Source organism: Peromyscus californicus, unplaced genomic scaffold (assembly GCF_007827085.1).
Source record: "Peromyscus californicus insignis strain IS unplaced genomic scaffold, ASM782708v3 Scaffold_8__1_contigs__length_139910024, whole genome shotgun sequence".
Lineage (NCBI taxonomy): Eukaryota > Metazoa > Chordata > Mammalia > Rodentia > Cricetidae > Peromyscus > Peromyscus californicus.
In genome coordinates, this window is record NW_026294606.1 from 105,348,206 (window position 1) to 105,368,316 (window position 20,111).

Genomic DNA, 20,111 nt, shown 5'->3' on the forward strand with positions numbered 1-20,111 from the left:
TTACTAATTACATCCTACAGTGTCACTGAGTGTGTTCCTCTGTTCCTTGATTCCTGTATACTGGTAACTTGGGGAAGTTTTTATTTACCTGTTCGTTTCGAGGTGTGGAAGCCTTCTATTACTTAACCTATCCTTCAGGTTGTGCCTCAGGCAATCCTCCTGCTTCAGCCTCCTAAGTAGCTGGACTACAGACATGCACCAATGTGGTCAGCTATTGGAAGCTTTTAGCTCTGTATTTCTGGGCCTTCACCCTAAAAACTAGTGTGAGTGCTAGGATCTAGCATCCCTCTTTTAAATTAATTATTTTATGTCACCTGCCATGTGGGTGCTGGGAATTGAACCCGGGTCTTCTGGAAGAGCAAGTGCTCTTAAGCACTGAGTCATCTCCTCAGCCCCTCTTAAGAGCCCCAAGTGAGTTTGTTTGCTTGTTTGTTTTGTTTTTGTCTCCTGTTTCACAATTGCCATCCTGCTGGGTCTCTCCAGTAACCCCAAATTGGTTTCCATCACACCAGTTAGCAGAGGTGGGCTAATAGAGACTTTCATTGAGAAGACTCTGGGAGCCCCAGGGCCTGTACCTCTACCCTCTAGCTAAGGGTATAGGAACCTCCTGGTCTTGCCTGAGGAAGAAGCATCAGTCTTACTGCTCTGGCCCCTGTGCTGTCTCCAGGGTAGGCTGACTAGTACTAAAGATGGTGAGTTGCTTATGGTAGCTGCCTCCTGGTCCAGGTTGCTGATGTGGGGATTCTTGGAATACACACCCCCAACTCTATGCTGTTCCTTCTCTGCTGACAGTCCTCCTTCCCCTTCCTTAGGAGTGACTGTCTGCCTTACTGCTGAGAGACTTTCCTTTGTCCACACTCATCACCTTATCGCATAGCTTGCTGCAGCCGTAATAACCTTCTCAGCATCTACATCAGAGTTCTTAACTATCTTGTTTAGGTTCCTCCTATAACTTCCCTTCAGACCTAAGACAAAAGCAGCCCTCTTCATCAAAGCCCGCTGTAGCCTGTCCAACACCTACTCCAATCACATCATCCATTCCTCTGTATCTTTCCTCACTGGCCATATTAGTCCTTTCCACTGCGGCTGGAACAGGTCGGCCTCATTTCCGTCTCACAGGATTTGTACACGCTGTTTCCTCCAGGAAAGCTTTCTCTCCAGCTCCCATGACTCCCTCGCTACCGTCTCTGCTGAAGCCTTCTCTTGATCACTTTGTCTAACAGAACGGCGCTTATTTTTCTTTCTTCCAGGCAGGGCTATATGGCTCCAGGTTTGCACACAATCCACTGTGGTCCAAGCTGGCCTTGATCCTTTTATCAGATTAACAAGTGCTGGGATTATAGGCATGAGCCACCACACCACCAGTGCCCGCCCTATTTCTTTCTTTTTTTTTTAAGGACAAAGTCTTGCTATGTATCCCTGGATAGCTTGGAGTTCAGTATATAGACTAGGCTAGCCTCAACTTTGCTAGGATCATTTTGCTTCTGCTTCTGGGGTTCTGACATTACAGGTGTACTCCATCAGTCCAGTTTGTCTCATCTTTTAGTTTCCAAGTGACTTCAAGAGCACTGGATGGCATATGATGGATGTTCAATCCACCCTTGTTCCATATATAGATGGGTGGGGTTGGCTAATGGACTAGCATCCGTCCTGCCTCTCCTACACACACTCACATAACAGCCTGTGCAACCTATTAGAACAATTTCTTCCTTTTGCTTCAGGCTCCATTTTTGGCTTTATGTGAACTGGCATTTAGTAAGTTTTGTTTTGGTTTGGTTTTTTATTTATTTATTTATTTATTTTGGTTTTTCGAGACAGGGTTTCTCTGTGTAGCTTTACGCCTTTCCTGGAACTCGCTTTGGAGACCAGGCTGGCCTCGAACTCACAGAGATCCGCCTGGCTCTGCCTCCCGAATGCTGGGATTAAAGGCGTGTGCCACCACCGCCCGGCTGTTTTGGTTTTTTGAGACAGGGTCTCTCTATGTAGTTTTGGAGACACCACTACCACTCGGTGTTTAGTAAGTTTTAATAGTGTTGTCTTTATTTTTAATTTTTGATTTATTTATCGCTTAGGCTTTGTTTATTTTGAAACAAAGTCTAGAGCCTAGCTTGGCCTAAAGTCATTGTGTAGTTCAGAATGCCCTTTAATTCAAGGCACTTTTCCTGCCTCAGGCTTCCAATTGCCAGGATTATGGGCATAAACTACTGTGCCCAGCTGCATTTAAATGCATCTTGGCATTTAAAATAGAGGGATCTGATTACATAGTTGCCAGAAAGGCACAAAGGTGCCACTGAAGTGAGCTCAGAAGAGGAATTTGGAAGTTGTATGCACCTTTCTAGATTGTAGAAGCAGGAAAAGGTGGGGTGCTTGTGGGAACTAGATACTTAAAGGGCCTTATGGTGCTGGAGCTTAATTTTTTTAATTATTTTTTTTCTTTTTTGAGACAATCTTGCTATGTAATCCAGGCTATCTTCAGACTTGTGACAATCCTCCTGTCTCAGCCTCCTGAGTATTGGAATTATAGGCACATACTAGCATATCCATGTCATGGGGCTCTAAGTCTGCCCTGCAGGTAGAGATGCTCTAATGCCAAGGCTGGTTTGTGACAGCCCAAAGAAACTGACAAGTAGAGCCAACTGCTACTCTTGAGAATGATGAGAAGAACAGGAACAAGAAAGACACTCTGCTTTCCTCCTCTGCCAATGTCTGCTGAGTGACCCTTTGGCAAGGAGTCTAAGCATTGTGATTCCAGGAGTTCAAGTCCCAGCATCGTTTGCATCATTTAGCAGAGATTAGGTCGCTCTACCAGAAGTTAAGAAGTTATTACTTAGCAGATGCAGATACCCACAGCCAAACATTAGGTGGAGTTCGGGGAACCCTGCTGAAGGGGGTTGGGGTGGGGTGGGAGTGGGGGATTGTAGAAGTCAGAGAGGCCAAGGACACCATAAGAATACAGCACACAGCATCAATTAAGCAGGGCTCATAGGGGCTCACGGAGACTGAATCAGAAATCATGGAGCCTGTATGGGTCTGAGATAGGTCCTTTGCATATATGTTATGGTTGTGTAGCTTGGTATTCTTGTGGGACTCCTAACAGTGGGAGTGGGGGTGTCTCTGACTCTTTTGCCTGCTCTTGGGATCCTTTTCCTCCTACTGGGTTGCCTTGCCCAGCTTTGATACGAGGGTTTGTGCCTGGTCTTATTGTAAATTGTTATGCCATGTTCAGTTGATATCCCTGGAAGGCTTGTTCTTTTCTGAAGGGAAACGGAGGAGGAGTGGATATGGGGGAGAGGGGAGATGGGGGGAGGTGGACTGGGAGGTGTGGAGGGAGGGGGAACTGCAGTCAGTATGTAATGTACGAGAGAAGAATAAGAAAAGAAGTAATTGGGGCTGGAGAGATGGCTCAGAGGTTAAGAGCACTGGTTGATCTTCCAGAGGCGCAGAGTTCAATTCCCAGCAACCACATGATGGCTCAGAACCATCTATAAAGAGATCTGGTGCCCTCTTTTGGCGTGCAGGTATACATGCAGACAGAACACTGTGTACATAATAAATAAATAGATCTTAAAAAAAAAGAAGTAATTGCTTGTTAAACATGATTGTAGCATGCCTAGGGACACTAATTCTGAATCATCTATCTTCCTAGGATGTGTTTCTCATGTTCCAGCTCAAAACAAAGAACGTATTTGGGCTGGAGAGATGGCTCAGAGGTTAAGAGCACTGGCTGTTCTTCCAGAGGTCCTGAGTTCGATTCCCAGCACCCACATGGTGGTTCACAACCATCTGTAGTGAGATCTGACGTCCTCTTCTAAATAAATAAATAATCTTTAAAAAAAAAAAAAAGAACGTATTTATCAGGGTGCCCTTCATGTTGAATGTGGGTCTTTGGCTCCGTATGTCCCCAGAGGAAGAAACAACCCAAAGGTAGGTCTCATTTGCTTGCACTTACAGCCTCCCTGGATCCTTGCCATTTATGGGGTGGAGAGAGGTTTACTAGTTATCAAATCCAGACTTCAATCCTTCTAGGTATGTGATCTTCCACTGGAGTGCTCTCCCAACCCTCTTTGATATCGTCCAAATGTTTTTTTGCCTTCAAGATTTTTTAAAAGGTTTATTATGTACACAGTGTTCTGCCTACATGCCAGAAGAGGGCACCAGATCTCATTATAGATGGTTGTGAGCCACCATGTGGTTACTGGGAATTGAACTCAGGACCTCTAGAAGAGCAGTCAGTACTCTTAACCTCTGAGCCATCTCTCCAGCCCAGAAGATAGATTTTTTTTTTAAGACAGGGTCTCCCTCTGCAGCCCTGGCTAGCCTGGAACTCACTCTGCAGACTCAGGCTAGCCTCTATCTCAGAGAGCTACTCACCTCAGCTTCCTTGGTGCTAGGATTAAAGGTATGTGCCACTATACTTAGCTAAGAAAATAGGTTTTTTTGTTTTGTTTTTCATTTGTTTTTGAGACAGGATTTCTCTGTGTCTGTCCTGGAACTCTCTTTGTAGATCAGGCTGACCCTCAACTCATAGAGATCCACCTGACTCAGCCTCCCAAGTGCTGGGGTTAAAGGTGTGAACCACCACTACCCGCAGAAGATAGTTTTTTAAAATGTCCTTATCTACTTAAATATGGTAGTGGGTTTAAACCTAGGCCATCATACTTGCTAGGTACTCACTCTACCACTGAATTTCATCCTTTATTTTTCATTTCCTTTGTAAAAAGTTATTTTATTATGAGTATGTGTGTGAAAGAAAGGGGGCAGTGACTACATACCACGACATTCCTATTGAGGTCAGAGGACAACTTTTGGAAGTCTGTTCCCAACTTCCACCCTACTGTGGCTGGGTCTTTCTTATTTCTGTTACTATGGTTCCCAGAGATTCTGTGTCGGCGTCCCATCCTCCTGCAGGGTTGCTGGGGTTACAGACACATGCCACTGCATCTGGCTCTTTTAAAAATGAGATATGGGCACAGAACTTAGGTAGTCTGTGGCACAGCAAGTGCCGGCACTCAGTGATGCCCTTCACTTTCTTTATGAGAACAGCAGAAATTGATTATTATTGTTGTTGTTGTTATTTTGTTTATGTATTTTATATGTATGAGTGCTTTGTCTGCATATATTCCTGCATACCAGAAGAGGGCATCAGATCCCACTATAGATGGTTGTGAGCCACCATGTGATTGCTGAGAATTGAACTCAGGACCTCTAGAAGAGAAGACAGTGCTCTCAACCACTGAGCCACCTCTCCAGCCCTAGAAATTTATTAAGAAGTAGTTTTAGTGTATATTGAAAGAGGCGTTTTGGGAGGGAGAGGGATGTTTAGGAAAAGGTTAACTACAGTCAAATGCAGACACAGGTTCCTCAACAGAGAATCCTGTGTTTGTTTGTTGTTGCTTGGTTTGAAATAGGGTCTTACTCTATAGTTCAGCCCGCCCTGGGATTCTGTATGGCCCAGGTTGGCCTTGAATGCTCTGAAATCCTCATGCCTCAATCTTCTAAGTGCTGGGATTACGGATGTGAGCTACTATGCATGGCTATGTATGTGCCCCCCACCACCACCCCATGCAGGATATTGCTATATAGCCCAAACTGGCTTCACACTCACAGTCCTGCCTTCACCTTCTGACTGCTGTGATTACACACCCAGCTAGGCAATAGTTCTGTTAGTGGCGGGTGTACTCCCTAGATGACAGTACGCATACTGTCGGTAGCTTGAGTTCAGGAGTTCCAGACCAGCCCCCGGCAACATAGTGAGACCTCACCACAAAAACAAGATTAAAACCTAGCAAAACCCACACAGATCTAATTTACTACTCAAAACGGTGCTTAGCCTAATATGGAATATTTGACCCCATTGAGGGTAGGGCACTTTCGGGCGCTAATACACATACGTCTGGCTAGCGGGGTGAGATTAGTTAGATTCCTAGACCCCTGCCTGCTGTTCCCCACTAGTCTTCTTCCTCCTCCTTCAACTCAGCCAGAAACCAGGAGCAGTGAGCGAGCAGATGCAAGCAGCAAGCAGAGACCCGCCAGGCCCAAGGGGGCGCCCTTCCATTTGGGGGAGCGGAAGGGCGGTGGTGCCCTCTAGCGACTGCGCTTCTAGGCGTGGAAAGTTCCAGAGCGTCCGTTGCACAGCCGTGTGACTGGAAGCTTTTCCGAGCGAGGCCGCGTCCTAGGGACCCTGAATCGAAGGTCCGAACCCCCATTGTCACCCTCTGCCCTATCCCTGCCCTTCTCAGGCTCTTGAGACCGAGAATGAGCAACATGCAGCCCGCGGGGGTTGAGGGTCCCCGCGCGCTCGGCCTGCGGCCTCTCGGGCACTGGCTGTGCCTGCTGGGGATGCTGCTTCTGGTTCCGCCTCTGTGGGTAACCTGCACCCAGACCACTCCGAGCTCCCCCAGCGTTCTGACCACGCCGGGGGCCTCCAGGACCAATACCACTGCAGGCACTCCCAACGCCTCCACCACACCGGGCGCAACCAGTGACCCTCGCCTTCGAGAGCAAGCCCGGGCCCTGATGCGAGCCTTCCCGCTTGTGGACGGGTGCGTGTGTGCGGGTGTGGGGCCTACGAGGGCTAAGCTTGCCAGGCGGTGGTGGCACACGCCTTTAATCCCAGCACCCCGGAGGCAGAGGCAGGAGGATCTCTGTGAGTTCAAGGCCAGCCTGGGCTACTGAGACAGTGCCAGGACTGTTTCACAGAGAAACCCTGTCTCGAAAAAACAACAACAACAACAAAAACAAAAGAGGGCTAAGCTTACCCCTAGGCTATTGATGGTGGGATGGAGGGCGGGGGAGGGGAGGTCCATATTTGTGAGACGGTGGGGGGAGACAAGACCGGGCTGAAGCTCCTGTCCTGACCTGGAGGCCATGCGCTCACACTGACCACAACCTCTCCAGCCATAACGACCTGCCTCTGCTCCTGAGAGAACGTTTCCAGAACAAGCTGCAGGATGTGAATCTGCGCAATTTCACCAATGGCCAGACCAGCTTGGATAGGCTTCGAGATGGCCTTGTTGGTGCCCAGGTAACACAGTGGTACAGTAACGGGAGTGTTGGGACCACAGCAACCGTCATGCAAACACAAGGAAGGGTGTATAAGGACTTTGAAGGCCAACACAGGTGAGGTGCACAGATGCTCAGGTTCAGTGGAAATACATAGAAAACAACCAGAAAATCCCCGGTGAGTGTGGAGGTTGGGGTTCAGAACGACAAACGATAGAATAGCCTTGCCTGGGACATTCACACAGAATCATGGACAGACAGCTGTATGTCATTGGTCCACACCTTGTTCACTGGCTGCCAAGCATTTAATAGTCATGAGGATACTATGGGGAGCCGTTGAGTTAAATGGGTCCTGGAGGGGCTGAGGCAGGAATGGTGGGCCCAAGGGTTTGGAGACCATACTGGCTTCATTGTGGCCCTCTGGACCTACCTCTAGTTCTGGTCAGCCTACATCCCATGCCAAACCCAGGACCGGGATGCTGTGCGCCTTGCCCTGGAACAGATCGACCTCATTCACCGAATGTGCGCTGCTTACCCTGAGCTGGAGCTTGTGACCTCGACTAAAGGTGAGCTGGGACATAGCCTGGGATTGACACCGGTGGCTCTTTCCTTCGCATGTGGTTGTGTGACTCACGGCCCGTTTCTAGGTCTGAAGAACACTCAGAAGCTGGCCTGCCTCGTCGGTGTAGAAGGAGGTCACTCACTGGACACTAGCCTCTCGGTGTTGCGCAGTTTCTACCAGCTCGGAGTGCGTTACCTGACGCTCACCTTCACCTGCAGCACACCCTGGTGAGCAGAGTGCCTGGCTCCGGTGGCGTGGCGGTGGACAGTGTGGTGAGGAAACTTCTCTCCATGGCATGGGCCTGACGGAAGAAATGAAGATACAATGGTCCCCTGGGGGAGGCTGGTCTCCCAGCAGGTCCCTCATACTTCCACAAAGTAGCTGGCCCTGGTCCTCATCTGTTCTAGATGTGGGATAGATAAACAGAGCCCCCACCCCCACCTCCAGTCACTGATAGCCATGCTATAGCCAGCAAGATGTGCTTTCTCTTGCCTGTCTTGCAGGGCAGAGAGTGCCACAAAGTTGAGACACACCTTCTACACTAACATCAGCGGCTTGACAAGCTTTGGTGAGGTGCGGACTCCTGCCATTCCCCGCCCTGTGTGTTTTCTGCAGATACTTGCACCCACCTTTGCACCATGACACCCTCTGCTCCCTCCCAAACCCAATTATCCCTGCAGAAAGTGGTCGAAGAAATGAACCGCCTGGGCATGATGATAGACTTGTCTCATGCCTCAGACACCTTAGTGAAGCGGACCCTGCAGGTGTCTCAGGCTCCTGTGATCTTCTCCCACTCAGCAGCTAGAGCTGTGTGCGACAGTTTGCTGAATGTTCCTGATGACATCCTGCAGCTTCTGGTGAGTAGCCACCTGGGCCCTCAAAACATCAGACTAAGTACACTTAGAGATGAAGTGTACTCTGTAGCCCAGGCTGGCCTCAAATTCACAGAGATCCGCCTGCCTCTGCCTCCCAAGTGCTGGGATTAAAGGCGTGTGCCACCATGCCTGGCCTTTTCTTTCTTTCTTTCTTCTTCTTTTTTTTTTTTTCAAGAGAGGGTTCCATGTGAGGCTTTAGCTGCCTAGAACTTGCTATGTAGGACAGGGTGGCCTCAAACTCATGGAGATCTACCTGCCTCTGCCTACCAAGTGCTGGGATAAAGGTATACACCACCACTGCCCAGGTTTTTTCCATTTTTTGGAGACAGGGTCTCATTATTTGATTCTGGGTTCCCTAGAACTCAATATGTCGACCAGGATGGCCTTGAACTTGCAGAGCTATGCCTGCCTCTGCCTCCCAGTTGCTAGGATTTAAGGCATGTGCCAGTACATTTGACTATCTTGAGGGTCTTAAAGCCAAGCATGATGGCACATGACTACAGCCTTAGCACGTGAGATGTGGAGGTAGGAGGATCATGAGTTGAGGCCAGTCTGTGCTGCATAGCAAAATCCTACCTCACAAATCCAAAAAGGAATGGAAGAGTCGTGTTTGTTTGTTTGTGGTAGGGCTTCTTACATAAATAGTCCTGTCTGACCTGGACCTTGTAATACCTCTGCCTCAGCCTCCCAAGGGCTGGGCTTATAGGCATGCACCACCAGGTCTGACTGGGAGTTTTGACCCTAAGTAAAGAAAGCTGTCAGGCTGATTAACATTCCTTCATCTCTGGAACCCAGGTCCAAATCAGTTTCACCCAGGGACCCCCAAACTCAGAAGAGAAGGTTCTTCTGGATTGCTGTCCTGCAGGGGTCCCCCCAGTAAGGGAAGCACACTAGCAGTCCAGTGGGGCTGGACTGACTGTCCCTTTATCTGTCCCTCCAGAAAAAGAATGGTGGCATCGTGATGGTGACACTGTCCATGGGGGTGCTGCAGTGCAGTCTGCTTGCTAATGTGTCCACTGTGGCAGGTAAGTCCCACCTCAACTCCTCCTCCTCCTCTTCTTTTCATTTTTATTTGTTTATTTTTCTATTATCAGCTTGATACAGTACAGATTCTTATCCTAATAGTGAAATGTTTCACTAAAGCTTGCCCAGTGATTGGGTACAGCCAAAACTTATTATAAGCCACAGTCATCCTAGGGTCCTCCCTGCTAGGTAGCCTCCCTGGTTCTGTGGGTTGCAGTCTGACTGTTCTTTGCTTTATATCTAGTATCCACTTATGAGTGAGTACATACCATGTTTGTCTTTCTAGGTCTGGCTTACCTCACTCAGGATGATATTTTCTAGTTCCATCCATTTGCCTGCAAATTTCATGCTGTCATTGTTTTTCTCTTCTGAATAGTACTCCATTGTGTATATGTACCACATTTTCTTAATCCATTCTTCAGTTGACGGGCATCTAAGTTGTTTCCAGGTTCTGGCTCTTACAAATAATGCTGCTATGAATATAGTTGAGCATGTATGTTTGTGGTATGATTGAGCATTCCTTGGGTATATGCCCAAGAGTGGTATGGCTGGGTCTTGAGGTAGATCGATTCCCAGTTTTCTGAGAAAATTACCATACTGATTTCCACAATGGTTGTACAAGTTTGCACTCCCACCAACAGTGGAGGCGTGTTCCCCTTGCTCTGCATCCTCTCCAACATAGACTGTCATTAGTGTTTTTGATCATAGCCATTTTGACAGGTGTAAGGTGGTATCTCAGAGTTGTTTTGATTTGCATTTCTCTGATGACTAAGGATGTTGAGCATTTCTTTAAATGCCTTTCAGCCATTTGTAATTCTTCTTTTGAGAATTCTCTGTTTAGCTCTTTAGCCCATTTTAAAATTGGATTGTTCAGTATTTTGATGTCTAGTTTCTTGAGTTCTTTATGTACCTTGGAGATCAGTCCTCTGTCAGATGTGGAGTTGGTGAAGGTCTTTTCCCATTCTGTAGGCTGTCTTTTTGTCTTATTGACCGTGTCTTTTGCCCTACAAAAGCTTCTCAGTTTCAAGAGGTCCCATTTATTAATTGTTGCTCTCAGTGTCTGTGCTACTGGTGTTATATTTAGGAATTGATCTCCTGTGCCAATGCGTTCAAGAGTACTTCCTACTTTCTCTTCTATCTAGTTAAGTGTAACTGGATTTATGTTGAGGTTTTTGATCCACTTGGACTTGAGTTTTGTGCATGCTGACAGATATGGATCTATTTGCAATCTTTTACATATTGACATCCAGTTATGCCAGCACCATTTGTTGAAGATACTTTCTTTTTTCCATTGTATAGTTTTGGCTTCTTTGTCAAAAATCAGGTGTTCATATGTACGTGGATTAATGTCAGGGTCTTCAATTCGATTCCATTGGTCTGTATGTCAGTTTTTATACCAGTACCAAGCTGTTTTTATTACTATAGCTCTATAGTAGAGCTTGAGGTCAGGGATGGTGATGCCTCCAGAGGTTGCTTTATTGTACAGGATTGTTTTAGCTATCCTGGGTCTTTTGTTTTTCCATATGAAGTTGAGTATTGTTCTTTCCTAGTCTGTGAAGAATTGTGTTGGGATTTTGATGGGTATTGCATTGAATCTGTAGATTGCTTTTGGTAAGATTGCCATTTTTACTATGTTAATCCTACCTATCCATGAGCATGGGCAATCCTTCCATTTTCTGATATCTTGTTCAACTTTAAGACTTAAAGTTCTTATCAAACAGGTCCTTCACTTGTTTAGTTAGTGTTATTCCAAGTTATTTTATATTATTTGTGGCTATTGTAAAGGGTGATGTTTCTCTGATTTCTTTCTCAGCCCTTTTATCATTTGTGTATAGGAGGGCTGCTGATTTAATTTTAAAAAACAAAAACAAAAAAAGCCAAGCAGTAGTGGTGCACGCCTTTGATCCCAGCACTGGGGAGGCAGAGCCAGGCAGATCTCTGTGAGTTCGAGGCCAGCCTGGTGTACAGAGTGAGATCCAGGACAGGCACCAAAACTACACAGAGAAACCCTGTCTCAAAAAAAAAAAATCAACCAACCAACCAAACAAACAAAATGTTTATGGGTATTTCCCCTACATGTATGTCTGTGTACCATGTGCATCCCTGGTGCCCCGTGGAGATCTGGAGGCCAGAGACAATGTCAGGTTCCCTGGAACTGGAGTAACAGGTAGTTGTGAGCCACCATGTGGTTACTAGGAATTGAACCTAGGTCCTCTGGAAGGGCAGCCAGTGCCCTTAACCACAGAGCCATCTCTCTGCCCTGCCCCCACACATACCTCAACTCTGTGCAGTTCTGACTTGAACTGCAGCACCAGGGCTCTCAGACAGCTCTACTAGTCTAGCACGTGCTGGGCAATGGCAGACCTTCCAGGGACTATAAACTCAGCTCTTCACTGCCACCCAGATGTGAACCGGGTAACTGGCCAGGACTGAACTGCTCAGATTAGAAGTACTCCCAATTGCTAACTCTTCTACCATCCTCTACTTTCTAGATCATTTTGATCACATCAAGACAGTCATTGGCTCTGAGTTCATTGGGATTGGTGGAAACTATGATGGATCTGGAAGGTGAGTGTTTCCCCTGGGCTGGGGTGCAACGGCAGAAGTTTTAAGCCTTAGTTCCCCATTCAAAAGTCAACATCCTTCAGATCTCTACACTACATGCTCTGGTCTCCAGCCCATGTCTCCTCTCCCCACTCCCAGGCTAAAGGAATCTTGTTCATGCACCACTCCCCAGCCCAGAAGATCTGTTGTGAGCTGGGTGTAGCCACAGGAACTCTATCTATAAAAAACTTCTAAAGTTGTGTTCACTAATCTAAATAACTTGGCCCTAAATTGTGGGCATATGTGCCTGGGGCTGGTGGGACAGCAGGCACTAGACAAGGATCAGAGCCAAGGTCTCACCGTGGGTATTTGCACAGGTTCCCTCAGGGGCTGGAGGACGTGTCTACATACCCAGTGCTCATCGAGGAGTTGCTGAGGCGGGGCTGGAGTGAACAGGAGCTGCAAGGTGTCCTTCGAGGAAACCTGCTTCGGGTCTTCGGACAGGTGGAACAGGTCTGCTGGTTGTAAGGAAGGGATAGTGTATTAGTCATGCCTCTCTGAAGGAGCAGAACTGATAGAGAACACACACACACAGTTTTTTTAATATATATATATATATATATATATATATATATATATATATATATATATATATATATATATATATACACCTGGGGTGGGACATTAATGCATGTATTACAGGCAGTGTCTGGGTAGTCCAACAATGGCTGTCTCCTGATGGAAAGGCCAAGAATGGAGTATTTGTTCAGTCCACAAGACTGGATGTCTCAGCTGTCTCCATCTAGGGCTGAAGTCCCAGAAGATTCCTGGAGAGCGCTGATCTTCAGTTTATATCAGAATCCCAAAGAAGGGAAAAGCCGGGCGGTGGTGGTGCACGCCTTTGATCCCAGCACTGGGAGACAGAGGCAGGTGGATCTCTGTGAGTTCAGAGGCCAGCCTGGTCTCCAAAGTGAGTTCCAGGATAGGCTCCAAAGCTACACAAAGAAACTCTGTCCCGGGGGGAAAAAAAAAAAAAAAACCAAACCAAACAAAAAGCCTCAAGAAGTAGTGAAAAAAATGCCTCAGCAACAGGATTATGAACTCTCCAGCTCGTGAGGGCAAGCAGGCAAACAGTGAAAACATCATCTTCCATATTCTTTTATTTGGACAGCCACCAAAAAGTGTTGGCCAAGATTTAGGGGGTAGGTCTTCCTACCTCAGATGATCCAATCAAGAAAATCTCTGACCAGGCAGTGATGGCACATACCTTTAATCCCAGCACTTGGGTGGCAGAGGGAGGTGGGTGGATTTCTGTGAGTTCAATGCCAGCCTGGTCTACAGAGCGAGATCCAGGACAGCCAGGGCTACACAGAGAAACCCTGTCTCAAAACAAAAACAAAACAAAACAAACAAAAAAGCCCTAAAAGAAAAGAAATAAACTAAAGTTAAAAAAAAAGAAAAGAGCCGGGCAGTGGTGGCGCACGCCTTTAATCCCAGCACTCGGGAGGCAGAGGCCGGCGGATCTCTGTGAGTTCGAGGCCAGCCTGGGCTACCAAGTGGGTTCCAGGAAAGGCACAAAGCTACACAGAGAAACCCTGTCTCGAAAAGTCAAAAAGAAAAGAAAAGAAAAATTTCTGGAGGTAATAGAGATCGTTCAGCAGTTCAGAGCACTGACTGCTCTTCCTGAGGACCCAGGTTCAATTCCCAGCACCCACAAGGCAGCCTACAGCTGTCTGTAACTCCAGTTCCAAAGGATCTCACAGATCTCTCACACAGACATTCATGCAAGCAAAACACCAGTGCACATAAAATAAAAATGTCATTAACAATGTAAAAAAAAGAAGGAAGAAAGAAAATCTCTTACAGGATTGTCCAGGTGCTTGGGTTTTACTTGATTACAAGTGTCCTCAAATCAACAATTAGGATTGGCCATCACTAGCTGGTGCTGGTGGCACGTGCCTTTATTCCCAGCATTTGGGAGGCAGAGGCAGGTGGATCTCTGCATTCAAAGCCAGCCTGGTCTATGGATATGTGAGTTCTAGGCCAATCAGGTTCTACACAGAGAAACCCTGTTTCCAAAAACAAAAAAAAAAAAAAAAAAAAAAAAAGAGAGAGAGATTGGCCTTCACACATAGGCGGTTCACTGGTGGAGCATTGGAGGGGTGGGAGTGTCTTACTGTTGACTCCTCCTTCCACAGGTGAGAGAAAAGAGCAGGGGGCAGAGCCCTGTGGAGGTCAAGTTTCCAGACAGGCAGCTGAGTAGCACCTGCCACTCCCACCTCCAACCTCAGCCCCAGGAAAAACACCAGAACACATACTTGAAGGTGACCAAGCGGCCACCTAATCAGGTCCTTCGGAAGTTCTCCAAAGCCCCGCCATGTCCCCTTCCAGGCCTCATAGCGACTATCACTTCCCTAACCCTCATCCTTTGGTTTGGGTGATCTGGCCACAGGTCAGAGTTCCGCTCCCCACTGCCCAGGCCCCAGCTTATGTTTAGAATAAATATTTGAAACATCGAGCCGAGTGTTCCTGTCCTTTCTTCTTTGGGATTAGGGTCAGAGGACTCATGGTGAGGGAACCCACCGCTGTGGCCCTCTGGACCAGTGGAGACAGCTCACCAGATTCTTATCCTGAGAGCTGGAGCCCATACAGCAAAGTAACCAAGGATCACTGGGACAGTGAATAGGTTCCCAGTGAAAGGCTGTGTTTTTGTTTGTTTTAGGGCTTTGTTTGTTTTGTTTTTGAGAGCAAATCTCTGTACATTGCCTTAGCTGGCCTGGAACACCTGGGTTCAAGTGATCCTCCTGTCTCTGCCATCCAAGGACTAGAATTTTGCGCATGTGCCATCAAGCCTACCTTTCTGGTTTTCCTTACTACATATAAAAATCAGTTTGGCAGCACTCAGGAAACAGAGGCAAGCAGATTTCTATAACTTCGAGGTTTGAGGCAAGCCTGGTCTAAATAGAAAGTTCTAGGCCAGCTAGGGCTACATAGTGAGACTTTCTCAGAGAGAGAGAGAGAGAGAGAGAGAGAGAGAGAGAGAGAGAGAGAATGAATGAGAATGAATGAATGAATCAGTCCTGGTCTAGGTATGGTGACCATCAAGCCTCTAATCTTTTTTAGGTTTTTTGAGACAGGGTTTCTCTGTGTAGCTTTGCGCCTTTCCTGGATCTCGCTCTGTAGACCAGACTGACCTTGAACTCAAAAAGATCTGCCTGCCTCTGTCTCCCAAGTGCTGGGATTAAAGGCATGTGCCACCACCGCCCGTCTAAACCTCTAATCTTAAGATGCAAGAAGATCATCTACAAATTCAAGGCCAGGCCTGTCTATATAGTGAGTTCCAGGCCAACTAGGGATACCCAGTAGGACCCTTTCTTTTTTTGTTGTTGTTTGTTTGTTTGTTTTTGAGACAGGGTTTCTCTGTGTAGCTTTGGAGCCTGTCCCCTGGAACTTGGTCTGTAGACCAGGCTGGCCTTGGACTACCAGAGATCTGCCTACCTCTGCCTCCCAAACCCTGGGATTAAAGTTGTGTGCCACCATACCTGGCATAAGACCCTTTCTTAAAAAAGCAAGAAACTTCTACAGGATGATGTAGGGAAAAGTTCTGGCCTGAATATAGAGACACTGGACATAAACAGCGGGACGAGCAAAGGAAACAATTGAGAGTAAGTTGTTAAAATTAGTAACTTCTGTGCACTATTACCAAATCCTGCCAAAAGAGTGAGAAGATGAGTCCCAGCCAGGGAGACACTTTAGCTGTGTAACTGACAGTTTGTGCCTGGAGTCAGACAATCTGATAAGAAAATTCCCAAAGCACTGACGTGGTAGAAGCAGAAAGATCAAAAGTCTGAGGCCAGTTTGGGCTACTTAGCGAGATCCTTTCTCAAAACAAACAGGCTAGAGAAAGGGCTCGTTAGTTAAGAGTACTTGCTGCTCTTCCAGGGGACATGAGTTCAGTTCCCAACACCCCACATACTGGCATGTTAATTGTCCTTAACTCTAACTCCAGGGGATCTTAAACCTTCTTCTGCTTTCCTCAGGGACCAAACATGCACATGGTGCAGACACGCATGAAGGTGAATCAGCACTCATACACATAAATAAATGTTTTACTTTTGAGACAAAGTCTCACTATATAGCCCTGTCCTGCCTGGCACTCTCAATGTAGACCAGGCTGGCCTGGAATTCACAGAGATTCACTTGCCTCCGCCTCCCGAGTGCTGAGATTAAAGGTGAATGTCACCATGTCTGGCTAATAATTTTTTTTTAACTTTTTATTCATTCTTTGTGGATTTCACATCCTGATCCCACTCTTGTATTTTTAAAATGGTGGGAAGGAGTCACACCATACAACAGGGCCCACGTAGGAGATTTATTGAGGGGAGGGAAGAGAAGGGGCAGAGAAGGGGACAGGGACCAGTCCCTGGGGATGAGGAAAGGAAAGAGAAAGGAGAGAGAGACAGGAGGTGTACAAGGCCCGCCTTTTATAAGGAAACATAGCCGATTCACACAGGAGATGCTCTCAGTGGCTGCAGCTGAGGTATATCCTGTCAGGACCCTAAGGGCAGGCCAATACAGATGCCTAAATGCTAACACACTCGTCTCACGTCTCCTTGCTTCCCTCCCTGTGCCCTTGCAACCTCCCTGCCAAAAAAACAAACAAACAAACAAACAATCCAAAAAGTAAAAGTAAAACCAAAACACAGCAGCAAAAATTCAGTGAGTCACACAGTATACCCTTTAACCCATATAGCTATTTGTAAGTGTTTGTTGCAATGGGTCATTGGTCTGGTTCGAGGCCTCTGGCTTCCGTTACACCCTCACTACTGGGCCCTCACTAGGACTCCTCTTGGATATCCTCTTGTTGCCTTGTGTCATGGAGCTCCTGCAGCTTTGGACTTGTAGGTTTGTCCCCTTCACATGCTCCATAGATGAGGTGGGTGTTGGGATGGGCGACCTTGTAGTTCTGGGCCTGGGTGGTAGCTGGGTTGATCAACCCGCCAGCTTTCCCTCATTGTCACCACTCAGGTGAGCTCTCCAGCATTGCCTCAGCTACCAGTGTAGCAGACAGCAAGGAGCAGGGGCCAGTACTCCTGCTCTCACATTCTTGGGTCCAGCTCACCAGCACTCACACTACCAGGGCCAGCTCTACTGTTTTGCCCAGGTGAGGGGCAGGGCCCACTCTCCCAAGTGTTGCAGTTAGTGAAGGTCAGGGCCAGCTCTTCGGTCCTCATGCCTCCATGGATGGCTCTCTCACCTGTCACAAGTAGTTGGCAAGGGGTGGAGGTGGAGGCATATTTCCCTTACCTTTGCCATCCAGTGGCATACCGGAGAGGGGGCAGGGGCAGCTCTCCTGCTCTCACACTCCCAACAGGGTCAGCTCAAGTGTGCTGCCCAGGCGAGGTGCCGTGCCCACTCTCCTGTGTGCTGCAGCTGGTGGGGGGCAGGGACAGTTCTCCCACCCTCATGGCCCTGGGGCCAGCTCTCTTACCTGCCGCAGGTGGCAAGGGTCGAGACGAGGGAGTGCATTTTTTCCCCTGACCCATGCCACCATATGTCAGTCCTCCTGCCCTCATGCCCCCCAGCCCTGTTCATCTTGGCTCCACTCAATGGGATCAGTTTTGTTGTCAGGTCTGCTGGAGAGGTGCAGGGCCTGCTCTCCTTAGTACTGCAGCCAGTCGGGGGCAGTGCCAACTCTCCCACTCTGATGACCTCAGGGCCAGCTCTCCTACCCACCACAGGCAGCAAGGGGCAGGGGAGGAGGGAGGTCATCTCTTCCTTGCCCATTCCACCATATGGTAGATGAAGGGTGGGGCCAGGTCTCCCATACACATCCTAGGCGCCCGATCACCTGCGCCTCCATCCCTAGGGTCAGCGCTACTATGCTGCTCCAGCAAGGTGCAGGGCCCACTCTTCCGGAGTGCTGCACCCCGTGAGGGTCAGGGTCAGCTCTTCCACTCTCACGGCCCCAGGACCAGCTTTTCCCACCTGCAGTAGGTGGCAAGGGATGAGGGGCAAAGAGCAAGGCGGGTATCTCTCCCTTGCCCATGCCCCTGAGTGACAGAGTGTGGGGTTAGCTCTCCCACTCTCAGGCCTGGCTCACCCCCACCCCCACCAGCAGGAACAGCTCTCCGGTGCTGCCCTGGAGAGGTGCAGGGCCTGCTCTCCAGAATGGTGCAGTTGGTGAGGGACAGAGACAGTTCTCCCTAGTGCTGTGGATGGGGCCAGCTCTGTGCAGTCCCATCCCCATTGCTTTCGGTGGGAACAGGAGCCACAGACATCAACACAGGCCACAGCTGCAGCAGGGCCACAGACCCAGACGTGGCCCCCGGCAGCAGCCCAGGCCTGGACGACATCATGGCCCTGGGTGGTAGCACAGGCTACTCAGATCAGCATGGCCCTGGCAGAGACTCAACCCTTGGACACTGACCTGGCCCTAGGTGGTGGCCCAGGTCCCTGACGTCTGAGTGGCCATTACAGGTGCTATGTGCCACGGACATCAATACAGACCCCTGCTGTGATTGAACCGTGGACCCAAACATGGTCCTTGGCAGCAGCCTGGGCTCAGATGTCACCATAGTCCCAGTTGGCAGTGCAAGGACCCAACAGCAGCATGGCCCTCAAACCCCCACACCACCCCCTCTCCCCCGCATGGCCCCAGGTGTGGACCCAGATCCCAGGCATCCACACTGCCATCGACGGCAACAGGAGCCTCAGATAGCAGCACAGGTCCTGTCTGTGTCAGGGCCACAGACCCAGACATGGCCCCAGCCTCAGCTCAGGCCCAAATGACACCCTGACCCTGGGTGGCGGGCACGTTACTCAGGTCTACATGGGCCTGGCAGCAGTATAGCCCTCGGGCACCAAGAAGACCACAGGTGAAGGCCCAGATACTGGGCATCAGTGTGGCCTTTGGTGGCAACATGGGCCACAGACAGCACAGACTCAGGCTGAGGTAGGACCATGGACCCAAACATGGTCCTTGGCAACAGCACATCTAGATGTCATCATGGTCCTAGTTGGCATTGCAGATCACCCAGATTGGCATGGCCCAAATGGCGGTGTGGCCCAAACACCAACATTTCCCCAGGTAGCAGCCCAGACCTGAGGTATCCACTCAGCCTTTGATGTTAACAGGAACCGTGGACAGACACATGTTCTAGCTGCAGTAGTATCACAGACCCAGACGTGGCCCAGGGCTGCAGTTCTGGACCAGACAATACCGTTGCTCCTGGTGGCAGCATGGGCCACCCAGGTCTATATGGCCTGGGCAGCAGCTTAACCCTCTACTACCAATATGGCCTCAAGTGCAGGCCTCTTCATGGCCCTCGGTAGCAACAAGAGCCATGGACATCAACTCAGGGCCCAGCTGCAGTAGAGACATGGACCCAGACATGGCCCCCAGCAGCAGTCTGGGCCATACATCACCATGGTCCTAGGCGGGGGGTGCAGGAATCCTGGATTGGCATGACACCCCTTAGATATCAACTTGGTCACAGGTAGTGGCCCAACTTGTGGTGTCCACAGGGCCGTTGTGGTAACAGTCTGGCTAATAATTTTTTGTTTTGTTTTGTTTTTTGTTTTTTTCGTGACAGGGTTTCTCTGTGTAGTTTTGGTGCCTCTCCTGGATCTCACCCTGTAGACCAGGCTGGCCTTGAACTCGCAGGGATCCACTGCCTCGGCCTCTGGAGTACTGGGATTAAAGGCGTGCTCCACCAGGCCTGGCATTGCCTTCTTACACAATCCAGGACCAAAACTCATAGAATGGCTCCGCCCACAACTGAAGTGAGTCTTCTCACTGCAATTGTCTTAAACTAGTTAGTTCCTCGAAGGCATGGCTAGAGGCTATCCTAATGTTGATAATCTCTCCCAGGTGTGCCAGAGACTTGCTGCCTCAGTGACTCTAGGCCCTATCATGTTGGCAAACAAGACTAAATACCACAGAAGGCAAGCACCTTACCACTGAGTTATCTCCCTAGCCCAGCAGCAGCTTTTGGTACATTCACAGATCATCATTTCTACAGTTCCATAATACTTAAATCATGATAAAAGGACACTCCACCATTAAACAGTTACTCTCTATTGCCTTCCTTCATTCCCACTCA

The 20,111-nt window shown here is 48.6% G+C and overlaps 1 protein-coding gene across 1 annotated transcript; it reads left to right on the plus strand.

Annotated features, from left to right (window-relative positions):
* The first annotated feature begins 6,171 nt into the window (after positions 1–6,171).
* Positions 6,172–18,727, plus strand: LOC128104563 (dipeptidase 3-like). The gene is given in 12 exon segments (XM_052729507.1): positions 6,172–6,542; positions 6,898–7,024; positions 7,439–7,568; positions 7,650–7,791; positions 8,068–8,137; positions 8,245–8,421; positions 9,380–9,464; positions 11,955–12,030; positions 12,384–12,519; positions 14,205–14,458; positions 18,099–18,189; positions 18,668–18,727. Coding segments are annotated over 12 exon segments (1,635 nt in total). The 5' UTR covers positions 6,172–6,255.
* Positions 18,728–20,111: the final 1,384 nt, after the last annotated feature.